We start from the raw sequence: 16,808 nt of genomic DNA on the forward strand, positions 1-16,808 counted from the left end.
TCAAATTTCGTAGCAGAGTCGGGAATCGAACCCGGGCCTCCGGCGTTAGCAGCTAATCACACTAACCACTACACCACAGAGGCGGACAATGGAATCTATGACAGCATATTGTTCTGTTTTGTACCTTCACATTAACAGTACAGTATCCCCAGATATTATATTACTTAGTATGTAATACTTCAAACCTTACGCTTACCATTTTCTGCAATGGTGTTTGAAGAGCTCTTGTTAGACGTCTCTGTGCTTGAATCCCTTCTCTTAATCATCTCTGAAATTAGCGGTTGTTTATAAGCTGGATAATCAGGGAAAGGGCTGGGTACAGATCCTGTTTTTAATTTTCGCGTTTTGCTGGTCACTTTGAAATCGTCATTTACAAAATGTAGACTGCAAACCACGGAATAATCAGGAATCCATTTACTTCCCTTGCTGTTTCCTTCCCTGGATATAATACTTAACCACTTTCGACGCAATTGTGTACTTGAAGGTATATCATGGAATGAAATATCACGGCATTCTGGTTTCCCATTCTTTGATTTGCAGAAAGGCACGCAGCAGTACACCATTTTCACTGAAAAAAGTCCATTCGACACTCCATGTCGTACGATGTCGGCATGTAAAAGATCTCTGGTGACACATTTGGTGTTTACCCGACAAAATTCATTAAATCTCAGCCATAGACGCCCAGAGAGTTTCGGTTTACTCGGTCTGCCATCTAGTGGGGGCCTAGAGTAAAACGGAACGTCGAAATTGACGAGCAGACAGCCAGATGGCGTCAAATTGAAATGTCTGCACACGGTAGCTGAGGCCATACGATTATTATTATTATTATTATTATTATTACTGAAAACAAGTACAGCCTATCCTATTTCCCGCTATTTCATTCCGACAGGTCTGGAGCCGGTTAGTGCTGCCACCTGCTGTGGGTATTTGTAAACGGAGTGTTTCATTTAGTGCCATGTTAAAATGTTGTAATGAGCAGGCAGTATAAGCAGCCATCGGATGCAGATCGAGCAGGCAGTGGTTTATCTTTATGTAGAATATTTGTTTCCATTGGTTAACTGGTCCTTCTACTTCGATTTACACATGTGATGCGCTGCTTTTGGTAATGAATTGTGCGGCATATGAACTCGTATATGCTTCTTGGTATGTTTGATATTATTATTAATATTATTGTTACTATTATTGTTATTAATTTAAGCGGTTGTTACCCATGGTAAATTTCAATCGAAAAAGAATACCGTAATTGTTACATCTGTATAAATAGAACAATCACTTATTAAGCGTACGGTTTTGTTTCGAAGTGGCAGGTTTGTTACTTGATATTGAGGTTTAGGACTTATCGCCGTACTTTATGCAGTTTAACTCCCTTTATTACATAATTTCTGTGCGGTTCTCTTCATAGGGAATTGTGGTTTCTTCAGTTTTCACTACATATATAATCTCTAACGTGTCAAACCACCTTAGCTACCATGTGCAGGAATTTTAATTTGAAAGTAGTTTGACTGCTGAATGCCAGTTTCGTGTTCATATTGACATGGTATGACTTGATGCAATAATGATAATGTTATTTTGCTTTACATCCCACTAACTACTCTTTTACGGTTTTCGGAGACGCCGAGGTGCCAGAATTTAGTCCCGCAGAATTTCTTTTACGTGCCATTAAATCTACTGACACGAGGCTGATATATCTGAGCACCTTCAAATACCACGTTACTGAGCCATAATCGAACCTGCTAAGTAGGAGTCAGAAGGCCAGCGCCTTGACTGTCTGAGTCACTCAGCCCAGCAAGACGTGAGGTAGTTTGTTACTTTCCCACATGTATGTAGTTGACTGTATTTATACTGTAATTTATGTAGCCTATACTAGATGTACTCTACACCACGTAATAACCCAAAAGTCTATTTCAGATGTATTAAATATTATTCAGAAAATCATCTGTGGGGATGTTACACTTATTCCTTTGTTTGAAGGATGGTTTCCTTGAAGGTATTAGTTGTTGTTTCTACCGTCAGTTCATAGTGTAGTTTCATGCAGCGTTATTTGCGACCCTGTCCTCTGTTAAACTTTTCATTTCTACGGAACTACTACATCCAACATCTACTCCAATTTGATTGTCAAATTAATGCTTTGGTCTATCCCTACTGTTCTTACCACATATGCTTCCCTCTAATCCTAACTGAATAAGTGCTGAGTGCCCTAGGATGTGTTCCATCAATCTGCCCTTTCTTCTTGTCATATTTCATTGAATCACTTTCCTCTCACAGATTCATTTCATTGTCTTTTTATTTGAGATTCGCTGTACCCATTCAGCATTCTTCTGTAACACTACATCATATGATTATCAACTTAGTAGATGCCCATTAGGTAAACTTTCCATTTGTATTCTTACATGACACACACATCGAATTTGCTTAATTTCTTCCTTTAGCAATGTTCAGTCCTCTGTTCGTGGTAGGTAAATGTAGTATTGTCCTTTGTTTTGCCATAGCAAGGGAAGTCTTTTCATCACATTACTTTGCAAATGCAAAGTAGCTCAACTAGGCTAACTCACCACCACAATCTCAATTTGATCTGTTATCTAGCATACATCAAACAGTATGCCAAAAGCTCTGAGTAAATTTGGTTGCTATTAAGTATAATTCACTAAAGTTAGCTTCTCCAGTTTATTGTGGCACAACGGTAAAGGTAGGCCAGAATGAAACACTGTTTTGTTTCAGAACTGTGGTACGTTTCAAATTATTCACAAGAGATATTAATGCACTCATCATAGTGTAAATATGTTTTTCTCTACAAGTAATACAAGATATTTTTTCCTGTTAAAAGGTCGTGCCCTGCTCGTCAAGCCACTAATTAAGTGCACCTTCAAGGGACTCATTGCTGCATGTCTCTTCTTGTGCACTTTCTCAAATGCATATTGAAGTTGATACACAGCATCTCCACTTGTCATTTGTCACAGTCGTTCCAACATCTTGCAAATTCACATCATTTCTGTATTTGCTGGCAGACACCACATTTTCATTAGGTATGTACATTTATTCTCAACAGCTCTACCATCAGCTGTCAAAAATAGTCTAGGCATCACGGAAGAGTCATACTATGCACTTGAACTGTGAGGAGTTTCCCATGGTTTTCCTCACCGAGCCACAAGTTGCTAATGCATATCAGTCTGCCGTCCTGTGTAAATGAAGGCCGGGTCGAAGCATTTCCTTAGAAAATGGATCTCTATGCAGACCTCCTTTTGCAACCACTTGTTCAGTATCTCCCATTCTCCAACTGCGATTGCACCATTGTTCTGTTCCACTGCATGGTATATGTAGTATATGCACGTTTAAGTCCAATTACTCCATATCTATGTTTCTCTTGTATACATACTATAACCAGATGAGTTGGCAGTGAGATCAGGGACACGAAGCTGTGAGCTTGCATCTGGGAGATAGTGGGTTTGAATCCCACTGGCGGCAGCCCTGAAGATGGTTTTCCGTGGTTTCCCATTTTCACACCAGCCAAATGCTGGAGCTGTACCTTAATTATGGCCACGGCTGCTTCGTTCCAACACGTAGGCCTTTCATTTCCCATTACTGCCATAAAACCTATCTGTATCGGTGCAATGTAAAGCAATTAGCAAACAAAAAATATACATACTATATGTTGTCTTACTGGCTTCCTTTTCAAAGTTGGGCATGTGAATCCAAAGGGGTGACATCAGGAGCCACGTTGTAATAAAATAAACATGCCAAATGTCTTTGGAGACTGTTCATGAGAAGCAGGTGGAGCTGTTACCATCTTCCTCTGAGAATAGCCAGATAGCCATGATGTATCATAACTTTGGTCTCCAAGTATTCAAATAAACACACAAACTGTCTTAGGACACTGTTCATTAGTAGCACCTGGAGCTGCTATCCACTGTTGATAACAGAAATAGGTCTGATTACCTAGATGTTAGGTCCCTTTAAACAACAAGCATCATCATATTAGTAATAGCAGTAGACCTGTGCTCGCTCTCAATACTGACACTCATATTATACAGACCTTTCTTAACATAGTGTTGTGGAGCCATCACTGTATGGAAGTGATACATGCATAACAGCGGACATAGAAAGAAGGAAAGAAAATGTAATCCTCTGAATTGTGATGTTACCAGAAGGTGTGGAAAGTCAGAAGGATGGTTCATGTTACAAATAAAGAGAAAGTGAATGGGTCTATTAGAGGAGTAAGATTTGGCGAAGGTTGACATTAAGAAGAGATTGACCGAATGGACAATAAGAAAACCAAAACATGTTCAACTGATTTCAAAGGGACGTATATGGGGTAGGAAATTGGTATGGCAGTGTTACATATTGTAGCATATGGAGGATGTAGTAGTTAAGTAGAAATGAGTAGGTAAGCACAGAATATGGTGACATGGAGAGCTGTATCAAACTAGTCTGTGGACCTGAAGGGTAGGTCAGGATGTGGTGGCATGGAGGTGGTTCATTCCCTGTCAGTGCATGTGGGATGTTTGAAATAAAAGCCATGTCTATGTGGTTAGGATTCCGTGCAGGACTAAAGGCTGTGAGGCTATGGTAAAGAAGTTCACAGTCACGGAAAGCTGCAGGCCTACTTGCTTACATTTTAGGTCTGCAAACTCACACTAATAATAATATAGTTATTTTCTGTTCTTTGTTTCAGTAGACAATCAGTGGATGCAATTTTCTGCCCAAGTTGATGTAGTTACTTCTCTTGCTGTGTGAAATGGACCAGAAAGTGGAGATCAAGGAGGAACCAGTCTGGCTTGATGGAACAGAAGCTGCATCTTTCGTAACTATCAATCTTATAATATACTACTATTTTATGTTGTCAACATAGAGCATGATTCTAAATTACTTATTGCTTTCTAAAATCTATAATTTGCAATGTAGGCCAATTTCATTCGGAATAATGTCCGATACATAACAAGAAACTACAAACTTGGAAAACCCCTGTGGGTAGCACAGGCGAAGAATGCTCACACGGTGTCTCCAGCCTGTCGTTAGAGGTGATTAAAAGGGGCAATGGAACCATGAGATTACTTGTAATTTGTACCATACAGTGAGGAACACCAAGGGTCGACTTTACATGTAATCATTACCATTATGTGAGTACCATGGGTCTGGGTGTTGCCTGTTATTAGTACCATTATATTCATGCCACTGTGTTGAGGGTGCGTGCAGAAGGCGTCGTGGCCTAGTGGCCATGTGGGAGTCTGCTGGGCTTCACACTGAATTATGTTGGTTCCCCAATATTCAGAATGAGCCTGTATTACTTGTGAGTAGTATCACAATATGAGCAACACCATGAGTATGCGTGGCTCGTAATTAATTCCACCGTGTGAGGAACACTGCGGGAATACCAGCACCCATGATTAGTCGCACTAACTGAAGAACACTATTAGTCTACATTGCTTGTGTGAAGTACCACGATGTGAGCAACTCCATGAGTATACTTGGCTTGTGATTAATTCTACCATGTGAGGAACACTAGGGGAATACTAGCATCCATGATTAGTCGCACTAACTGAAGAACAACATGGGTCTGCGTTGCTTGTGAGTAGTAATCTTACGTGAGGAACAACATGGGTGTGTGTTACCTGTGAGTGGTGCTGTTATGTTTGATATACCATGGCTCTATATTACCTGTTATTTGCACCACTTGAGGAGCGCCACGGTTCTGGTTTACCAGTGATTAGTACAATTATGAGGGTCTGTGGCCTGGATTTTTTATCTCTTTGTACAAGAAGCATCATATCAATGTGATGCATTGTCAATTGGATCCATTGACTGTTTTGGATTCACGCTCATGTATCATCATCATCATTCGTCTAGATTTTAGTCAGCGGATACATTTGAGATTTTTAAATTATCTTCCCATTTCATTGCACCTCATACCATTATTTGTCAATGTCCTGACTCTTAGCCCCAATTAAACAACAAACATCATCGTCATCAAATTTTGAAAAGTTCTCTTGTGGGTGATTCAAAGTGATCCTTTATCGCACGACACATCTGGGTGGTAGTTTGTATGCATTCTTGTACAGTGTAGCATGTCGCCATCGATTACCATCAGATGAGTGGTGATTGCATTGTTATTGGAAATGGTGGCTAGTTGTTGACATCAGGACATTGTCATACCACTTGTAAAGGTATACTTTTAAGATTGGTTACATTATACTATTTGCTGTATCAAAGTAACTTGATATAGATGTTGATTCCCATAGGGAATCTGAAATATTTGTCCCGAATGAGTAAATTTATAATACCAATATAAATGGTCCGTTATTCGACATCACAAATTTTCCAGCTAACTCATTCCTAATATATAGATAAGAAAAGGTTGTATCTTATCAATACAATTTTATTATTAACTACAGGACCGGTTTTGACCCTAAACAGTCATCATCAGCTATACATTGGTACCTTTACAAATGTCATATAATAGTTAATGTGCCCTTCTAAAAGGAGAAGCCATGGGGAAGCATTATGTCCAAGCGTCCAAATTTGGCATGTTTGAGAGTAAAATGGTTAATATAAAACAATTCAGGTACTAAGGTGTGGAGTTATCTTTTAGGCCTAAAATTCATTTGTGGAACTTAATTCTAAATTACAAGTACATTAAACCCTTTAAAGTACATAGTGCTTGGACATAATGCTTCCCCATGGCTTCTCCATTTAGAAAGGCACATTAACTATTACTTGACATACGTAAAGGTATTAATGTACAGTTGATGATGACTGTTTAGGGTCGAAACCGGTCCTGTAGTTAATAATAAAATTGTATTGATAAGGTGGAACATTTTCTTATCTATATATTAGTGAACCATCAATACAGAAATGAAACTAGTAAATCAAGATAACTCATTCCTGGTTGCCAGCTTTTCGCCCTCGTGTGCTAGGTTGGGCTCGTCAGTTGGTACCTAGCACACCTACCAAGACGCGTGGCTAGTGCATACCGTGGAGGCCACTGCGGAGGCTACTTGAGGCCACTGGCAGTGCCAAACAAACTGAGCCCACGTAATGAGAAGAAAATACTAATATATCTTGGTAGATGGCAGAGTGTTCAGAATAACTTTGACGTGTAATAGTACTTCAGACAGCCTATAGGAATATGTGTTTGATATGATTTAGCTGTAGATATGGCTCATGAGATCAACAGCTTTATTTCATTTTTTATTTATTTGTTTGAGTAGTGGCAATGTTAGGACTTGTACAGAAATATTATTACAATATAATGAGGTATATTTCAGGTTCCATCTTTTCATTACAATACTGCTTTGTTAAGCAAATTACATCACCGGTTTCGACACCATATCTGTGTCATCATCAGCCGATCATTCAAAAAGTGCAAGACACAATAATCACAAGTCAATAAATACACAGATAACAGCAAAAGTAGAAAGGGTTTTACTTAAAAGTAAGTTTGTCCATGATAAGAGCTTAAACTTTTTCACCATCATATAACGTATTTGACTAAGACATTGTAAGTCCTTTTTAATCTTGATGTAAGGAGGAACACATATATTTCTGCTAAGTCTTGACAAGGCATATGTTTAAAACATAAATCTGACACGTTGAAAATCTTAAAAGTAATTAAAGTTATTTGTCTTTTTGTGACAGGAATGAAAATTCATCACTAATGTGATGTGAAGTGATATGAAGTGCAGTTTAAATACAGTTTACATTCAACAGCAGCTTTAATATTCCAGTACTTCTTGAGGTGGGGAGATGTAAATGTCGAGGTCCTTTATGTTCTAGACCAAGTTTCTCAGTTCGATGCAGAACTGGAGTAAGCTAATGGAAGTAAACAAAGGCTAATTAGTTGTAAGAAAGTTGTTTCAAGGCAAGGAAACAAAAGAGGTAAACAAGGAATGTGAAACTTACCTTGCTCAGCATGTTGGGAAGAAGAACTGAACTGGGAGATGTGTGCGGGAGCAGAAAGGGACAGAGGCCGAGTAAGGGAAAAAAGGGAGGGGGTGGGGCAGAAGGATGAGGAGGTGGGGGTATATAACGCGATAAGGTGTCTTGTCTATTTTGAAAATGATGATGTGAAAATAGAAAAGGATGATATGTTTCTCTGATATGTCAGTTAGATTTAATTTAGAGTTGAAGTGTTTGTCGAGGTGTATAAAATAATTTTTATTCGCATTGTGTAGAGTGCCTTTTGTTTATTTCTTGAGGATTTCCATCTCTTGTTCTATATTGGTGAAGCTTATTTGGATTCATGTATATGCCGTCCCACTGCCAAGAATCTATTGTATTTTGAGTGCGTTGACATTTTCTGAGTATCTAATGTAAAATCTAAGCCTGGTCTCTCCCACGTATGAAGAACTGCAGTTGTTGCATTTAAATCTGTAAACACCCGATCATGAAAAAGTATTAGATTCATTCCCTGAAGTGGAGTTACAGTAGAACCTCGATAATTCGAAATCGGTTAATTCAAAATCTCGTCTAATTCGAAGAAGCTCTCGTTCCCGGAAACATGAGATACAGTTTTGCATGTTATTTAAATTGTTTAATTCGAAATACGGATAATTCGTAATTCGAAGTACAATGTCGGCCCCATTACCGAAATTCAGACTTTTAATTCGAAACTGCCTTTACATTTTAAAACAATAGTATGTTACAGAGTAATTTCAACTCGAAATGTATCCGCTCCGCGTCATAATAGAACGCGCGTTCCGGAACGTGGAAGGGTAGCTTTCCGCACTTACTCACTTCGGTGGGTCTACAGTGCGCTTCATGATTGCTAAGTTGAATGAAATCGGAATTCTTTTGTATTCAACCTTTTAAGGAACGCCGTAATATCACGCAACAGGCAGTGTGCGGAAAAAACAGAATCCGCCAACACTGGCGATGCCGACAGTTGACGAAAAAAGCGTAGCTCAGATAATAAATTCGTAGGCACCGAACAATATTGTCATTGCCGGTGAAACTGCATTGCTTTATTTTAATGCAAGCCCAAACGGTCTTATGGTTTTAAATGGGTCATAGTAGTACGTTACAATGCACATGGGATGGAAGCGAGAAACTTTATCCTCTCGTCATAGAAAAGTTCAATAAACCACAATGTTATAAGGACGTCGCTCACTTTCCATGCTAGTACAAAGCATCTACAAATGGAAACAGTACAGAAATCCAAAAAATAATGCATTTGCACAGGGGGGCCGGCATAATTTATCCTCGTCTTTGAATTGTGTGATTTTTTTCTTTCGTTGCGTGCAAAGGTTGCGTGAGGTTATGTTTGTCATTGATTTATCCAAGTGCATTATTTGAACGTTGTAAATGCACCTTGTTGGATACATTTCGGAAATAGTTTTTCCCATTGCATTTGAAAGGTTTAAACTGTGAATCGAGGTGATTGTATGTATTAATGGGTCTTAGAATACTTTGTGACGCGGCAAGTGTTTACATTTCTGAAGTACGAGAGAAGTGCCATGGCGGGAAATCGTACAAGGATAGTCATAGAAAAGTTCGATTTTAAGGGCATCGGGTACTTCCTTTGTAAATACAAGGCATCTAAAATGCGTAAAGTATAGTGATCCAATTAATAAAGCACTTGCACATGGGAGCCAGCATAGATTTCTCCTCGTCTTTGAATCGTGCTTTTTTTTTTTCTTTCGTTGCGTGAGGTTATGTTTGCCAGTGAGTTATCCGAGTGCATTACTTGAATACTGTAAATGCACCTTCTTGGATACATTTTGGAAATAGTTCTTTTTCATGGCATTTGAAGGGTATAAACTGTGAATCAAGGTTAGCTGCATGCAGTAACGGTCCATAGAATATTTTGTAACATGGCAAGGGTTGGTACTTCTGAATTGCGAATTGGCGGTTAATTCGAAATCACGTAATTCGAAGTCCGATTTTTGAGTCCCAACGACTTCGAATTAACGAGGTTTTACTGTATATAGAACTTCTACATTCCTGCTCTTGGTTCTAAAAGATATTATTGTGTTGTGTTTCTTTACAATAGTAGTAACTTTAAAAACATCCTTGTTGAAAGCGAAAGTGGGAAAAGCAGAAGCATTGGGTTTTTATTTTGTTAATCTGGTCTTAGGGTGATGTTTAAATTTAATAATTATCCATTCTCTGAAGAAGTTGCTATAGCCATTGAACTTAGCAATTGCGCAAGTAATATTTGATTTGTAGTTTAAGTCTTCTTAAGACATTGGTATTTTAAAGGCACAGTAACTAGACTATTGTATGTTGACATTTGTGTGCTTGTGGATGAGAATAATCTTGGTGGATAGTGTTTGCTGTTTGTATAGGCTTTCTGTAAATCTTATACAATGAAGAGTATGGGAGTACTTATTGTCAAATCTAAAAAAATTATTGATTTATTAGTTTCTGATTTGAGAGTAAATGTAGTATGGTGATCAATGTCAAGTTTGTCCATGGTAAAAGTCTGTGGTAAAACTAAAACTGTTTCACCTTAATATAACGTATTTGACTAAGACAATCTCTTTTCTAATCTTGATGTAGGCAGGAACACATTTATTGTTGCTAATTCTTGGTAAAGCTTATGTTTAAAACATTACTCTGACAATTTAAAAGTCTTAAATATAGTTGTGGTTATTTGTCTTGCTGTGATAAGAATAACAATTGAACACTAATGTGATATGAAGTGTAGTTTGAATACAGTTGACATTCAACAGTAGTTATAAAATATATGCTCAGTTACTTCATGAGCTGGGAAGATGTACATGTGGAGGTCATTTATGTTCTAGACCAATTTTCTCAGTTCGATGCAGAATTGGAGTAACCTAATTAAATTAAACGAAGCCTAATTAGGTGTACGAAAGATGCTTAAGGGCAAGAAAACAAAGAAATGGAAACAAATAATGCTAGACTCACCTTGTTCAGTGTGTTGGTCAGCTTGACGTGCAGGGAGGAACTGAACTACGAGATGTGTGTGGGAGCGGAAAGGGACAGAGGTGGAGTAAGGGTAAAAATGGAGGATGGGGGGACAAGGGTGAAGGGGAAGATGTGTAATTAAAGTGGGGCAGAAGGATGAGGTGGTAGGGGTAAACGATGAGAATAGGTATTATGCACGGTAAGGATGATCGAGCACTGGTTTGAACTCTTTGAAAATAATGATGAGAAAATCGAAAAGGATGTTAGGTTTCCCTGATATGCAGTTTAGGTTTAAGTTAGGGTTGAAGTAATGCCGAGGTGTATAAAATAATTTTCAGTTGTATTTAGTAGAGGGCCTTTGTTTATTTTCTCGATAATTTCCATGTCTTGTTCTATATTGGTGAAGCTGCATTAGAAAAAATATATATGCTGGCGCAGTGCCGTGAATCTATTTTATTTTAAAGCGTTGAAATGTTCCAAGTAGCTGTTGTTAAAACTATGCCCGGTCTGTCCCACATATGAAGAACTGCTGTTGTTGCATTTAAATCTACAAACACCCGATCTTGGAAAAGTATTAGATTTATTCTTTTGGGGTTATGTAGATCTTCCACAGGATTTATTCACTGTAGTGGAGTTATGTAGAACTTCTACATTCTTGCTTTTGGTTCTAAAATATATTTTTCTATGGTGTTTCTTAAAAATGGTAATAATTTTATAAACATCCTTGTTGAAAGTGAAAGTGGAAAAAGCTGTAGGGTTGTGTTTTTCTTTAGTTAATGCAGTCCTAGGGCAATGTGTGAATTTAGGAATTTTCCATTCTATGAAAAGTTTGCTATAGCCATTGAACTTATCGATTGCGCGAATAATATTTAATTCGTTATGTAAGTTTTTTTTGGAGTCGGTATCTTAAAAGCATGGTAAAGTAGACTATTGTAGTTTGCACATTTGTCTGCTTGTGGATGAGGAGAATCTCGATGGAAAGTGGTTGCTGTTAGTGTAGGTTTTCTGTAAATCTTATACGGTAAAGGGTATATGAGGCTATTCATGGTCAAATCTATAAAATTTTTGATTTATTAGTTTCAGATTCAAGAGTAAATTTAGTATGGGGGTCAATGTTATTGAGGCCAAGGAAATTAGAGGCCGCCTTAGTGATGTAATCGTCCATAATTACTAGAGTGTCATCGACATACCTGGCCTGAAAAAGGATATTTGCAAAAATATTATTATTGTAAATTTTTGTGTGTTCTAACGAATCCAAATAAATCTCCACCATGATGCCCAACGATGGTGAGCCCTTTGCCAAGCCATCCTGCTGATATATAATATTGTTGAAGGTGAAAAAGTTATTATTGAACTCCAATTATAAATGGAAATAAAGTCCTGAATCTTTAGCTTGCTTAGGTGACTGTGTTTAAGTGTTTTCCAATGACAGGAAATAACTTTATACTGGGACATATCTTCACGATATCGAATAAGTGGCGGGAATGTTAAGGTTGGATATAAATTTTTTCAGTTTTCTCTTAATTTTGTGGTACTTTTGATGGAGTTGTTAGCTGAAAATTGATAATGTATCTTTAGAAACTTCTGAATGAATTGGAATAATTTGTACAAAGGACTAGGTGTGTAATTCATTATTGGGTGAATGGAGACACTGGCCATGTGAAGATTGGGGAGACTTGGGTTCATGTTAAATAATTTTGCTTTTCCTGGTCCATGAAATAATACGAAGTGTTCTTTAACATTTGTTTTAGTAAATGCTGGTTCTTATGGGTGGGACCTTTTTTGACTATTGTGAAAGAGCTGTTATTAAATAATTCTTTTGTTGTTGCAACATATTCAGTTTATTATGAGTATTGTGGTGCCTTTATCTGTTTTGGTAATGATGAGGTCGTTATCATTAACTTTATTTTTAGCTCAGAAATGTGTTTTTGTTCTATGATTGAAACCCCACTATTCATATCATTAGGTGTATGCTTTTGTTGTTAGGATTGAAAATCTTGTCTAGCTTTCTTTTCACATCGATTCTTAATTCATTGTATTCTTCTGATGGCATTTTGTTGATAGCCAGCTCAGATTCTACTAAGAAGTTAGTGACTATGTTGACCATGTGGAGGTTTTGCCAATTATGTTTAGGACCTTTTAAAAGTATTGAGTTTTCATCATCGTTTATGACTGCCTTCGATAAATTGATAACTGAAAGGTGGATTAGTTCAATTAAATTCTTGGGCATTTTGGTTTCTTTGGTTTCTTTTTCAAGACTCCTGCTTGGTACTGGTTTTTTTGTGGATTAAGTTTACTCTCTAAGGTCAGCTGTTTCTTATATAGTGCATCAAATAATCTGTTGTTGATTTGAACCAGGAAATGATTCCATTGGATGTTTTGGAGTAAATTTGGGGTTTCGAGGGGAGTCTCATATAATCTAATACCTAAAAAATATATTTCCTTGTATAAGAAACTAATCTCATTCTTTAACCAAATTTAGGTAGTCTTAAGTTGGGTTTTGGAAAAATGAGAAGAAATGCGATGTTTTCAGATACAGCCTTTAAGAAAATTGGGAGTTAAGTTATGGGTGTACACTGTTTGAGGAAATGTATGTCCTTGCCCAATTTGGCAGTCTTAACACTTAAGCCCATATAAGGCTAGGCTTTATATTTCACCTGATAGGTTGCATCATTAAAAGATAAAAATTTCATAATTGTTCAGTATTGAACTGAAATTACAATAAAATGAGGCATATTTTAAGTTCCACCTTTTCTATAAAATATTGCTTTGTTAAGCATACTACATTGCAACATGTTTACATGTTGTACCGATCTTTACAAAGGTGAAAAATGAGAGTATCTTCCTAATTCAATACAATAAATATTCCGTCATTAGATGGAGTAAACAAATTCAAACATGTTTCGGCTCATTTGAGCCATCTTCAGTGAAAAATGAGGGGAGTTTGAAATAATTTACATAATATAATTTGAAAAAATGCTAAAAAACATAATGAAGGAGCAAATGAAAAAACAAACAAAAGAGAGCCTAGATGGAAACAAAATTAGCACAGATATACAATATTTACATCAATATGTGGAGCAAAAAACAACTCACTGCGACAAAATTCAGCTAAAAGGTGTTAATTTAAAATAATAATTGAAACTAAAAACTGTGTTAACCTAAGAAAACAAAGGAATGATCTGCATCATTTGTTTTTTCATTAAGAAAATTGGGAGTTAAGTTGTGGGTGTACACTGTTTGAGGAAATGTATGTCCTTGCCCTATTTGGCAATCTTAACACTTCATTCCTTTGTTTTCTTAGGTTAACACAGTTTTTAGTTTCAATTATTATTTTAAATTAACACCTTTTCACTGAATTTTGTCGCAGTGAGTTGTTTTTTGCTCCACATATTGATGTAAATATTGTATATTCGTGCTAATTTTGTTTCCGTCTAGGCTCTCTTTTGTTTGTTTTTTTCATTTGCTCCTTCATTATGTTTTTTAACATTTTTTCAACTTATATTATGTAAATTATATCAAACTCCCCTCATTTTTCACTGAAGATGGCTCAAACGAACCGAAACATGTTTGAATTTGTTTACACCGTCTAATGATGGAATATTTGTTGTATTGAATTAGGAGGATACTCTAATTTTTCACTTTTGTAAAGTGAAAACCGTCAATATGGAATGATTCTAATATCTTGTAATGTGGTACCGATTTCGACACCATATCTGTGTCATGATCAGCCGATCAATCAAAATGTGTAAAACGCAATAATCACAAGTTAATATACACACACATAATGAGAAAAGGAGAAAGAGTTTTACTTAAAAGTACGTTTGTCCATGATAATAGTCCATATTAAAGGTAGGCTATAGTTTTTCACCATGATATAACTTATTTGACTAAGAGATTGTAAGTCTTTTTTAAACTTGATGTAAGGAGGAACACATATATTGCTGCTAAGTCTTGACAAAGCGTATGTTTGAAACATTAATCCGATATGTTAAAAATCTTAAAAATAGTTGTAGTTATTTGTCATGCGACAAGAATAAAAATTGATCACTAATGTAATATTGTGTGCAGTTTGATTACAGTTGACATTCAACAGTGGCTTTAATTTCTATGCTCATGTACTTCATGAGGTGGCAAGATGTACATGTGGAAGTCCTTTACGTTCTAGAGCGAATTTCTCAGTTCGATGGGTAGCCGGAGTAACTTAATGAAAGCAAACGAAGCCTACTTAGGTGTATGAAAGATTTTAAAATCAAGAAAATGAAAGTGGGAAACAAATAATGTGACACGCACCTTGCTCAGCGTGTTGGGGAGCTTGGCATGCAGAGTGGAACTGAACTAGGAGATTTGTGCAGGAGTAGAAAGGGACAGAGGTGGAGTAAATGGAAAAATTGAGAATGGAAGGACGAGGGAGAGGGTTGTTTAAGGCGGGGCAGAAGGATGACATGGTAGGGGTAGATGACGCAAATAGTTGTTATGCACGGCATGGAAGATCGGGCCCTTGTTTGAACACTTGGCTTTTTTTGAAAATGATGATGAGAAAATCGTAGAGGATGTTAGGTTTCTCTGATATGTTGTTTAGGTTTAAGTTAGGGTTGAAGTATTGGTCGAGGTGCATGACATAATTTTTAGGCTGTTGAGTAGAGGGCCTTTGTTTATTGTCTCAAGGATCTCCATGTCTTGTTCTATATTGGTAAAGCTGTGTTTGGATTCATGTATATGCTGTCCTACCACTGAGAATATATGGTATTTTAGCAAGTTGACATGTTAATAATATCTGATGTTAAACTTACGCACGGTCTCTCCCACGTATGAAGATCTGCATTTGTTGCATTTAAATCTGTAAACACCCGATCATGAATGAATATTAGATGTATTTGTTGCATTTAAATCTGTAAACACCCGATCACGAAAGAATATAAGATGCATTCACTGAATACTCTCAAATCCGAAACAAGTAATTCAATTTTTTTTATATTTTGGCATAAATAGACTTCCATCCTCTTTATCATATAAGATTTACAGAAAACCTACACAAACAGCAACCACTATCTGCCAAGATTCTTCTTATCCACAAGCACACTAGTGCAAGTAAAGAACTGTGGGTATGGCCAGGCATTAAGAGAACGAGGGAGGAGTTCGAGAGTTTGAGGAAGATAATTAGGATTCTCGCAGAGGACAGGAAGGAAATGAGGCCTCCCTCAAAAAATGTACAGTATATATAAAAAGGGATGGGAAGGGAAGAGGAGAATTGTAGAAGACAGGTGGTCTAATGTTTTAAGGGGAAGGAGATTGCAGGCTAAGGGCTCCATTCAGAATCAGAATTCAGGACAGGTGTCTTTGAGAAATCGGTACAAGTCACTACAGGTAGAACAACCGAGGGAAGATGAGGAACAGGGAACTATTGCTGAGAAGTGTGGAAGTAGTAGAAAAGGAAAAGTTAGGAAACGTTGGTACTAACAATGTAAGACAAGCAGGTATAAATACAAACATAGTTGGGGATGTGTGGGATCTGGTAAAGGCAGTACCGGTGACGTTATCAGTGGAATACTGAGTAGGAGGAATATTAACTGGAAGGTGATTGGGGATTTAAATGGAACTATGGTGTGTGTGTGTATGTATGGAATGTGGGAGTGAGATTTCTAGATCCTAGTGGGTGGGTAGGAGATAGGGATCTGCGCTCAGATGGATTTGACTTAAACCACAGTGGTACATATAACTTAGGAAATTTGTTTAGAACATTTATAGGGAGGTGCATTCAGGGAAAGAGGGTAGCCTAGGAGGGAGCAGTGATAAGGGAACAGGGAACTGGAAATCAATTAGGGATGACATAAAAATGTTAGTGCTCAACTGTAGAAGTATTGTAAAGAAAGGAATACAATTAAGTAATTTAATAGATATATACTTACCAGATATTATAATAGGAGTTTAATCATACTTACCAG

The 16,808-nt window shown here is 37.2% G+C and overlaps 1 protein-coding gene across 1 annotated transcript in view; it reads left to right on the top strand.

Moving 5' to 3' along the window:
- The first annotated feature begins 1,026 nt into the window (after nt 1-1,026).
- LOC137498878 (uncharacterized) overlaps nt 1,027-16,808 on the top strand; it is a 148,259-nt gene continuing 132,477 nt past the window's right edge. The window contains exons 1-2 of the mRNA XM_068226548.1: nt 1,027-1,143; nt 4,673-4,798. Of these exons, the coding sequence (XP_068082649.1) occupies nt 4,733-4,798 (66 nt within the window). The 5' untranslated portion in view covers nt 1,027-1,143; nt 4,673-4,732. The remainder of the gene's footprint in view (nt 1,144-4,672; nt 4,799-16,808) is intronic.

This window comes from Anabrus simplex, chromosome 3 (assembly GCF_040414725.1).
Source record: "Anabrus simplex isolate iqAnaSimp1 chromosome 3, ASM4041472v1, whole genome shotgun sequence".
Classification (NCBI taxonomy): domain Eukaryota; kingdom Metazoa; phylum Arthropoda; class Insecta; order Orthoptera; family Tettigoniidae; genus Anabrus; species Anabrus simplex.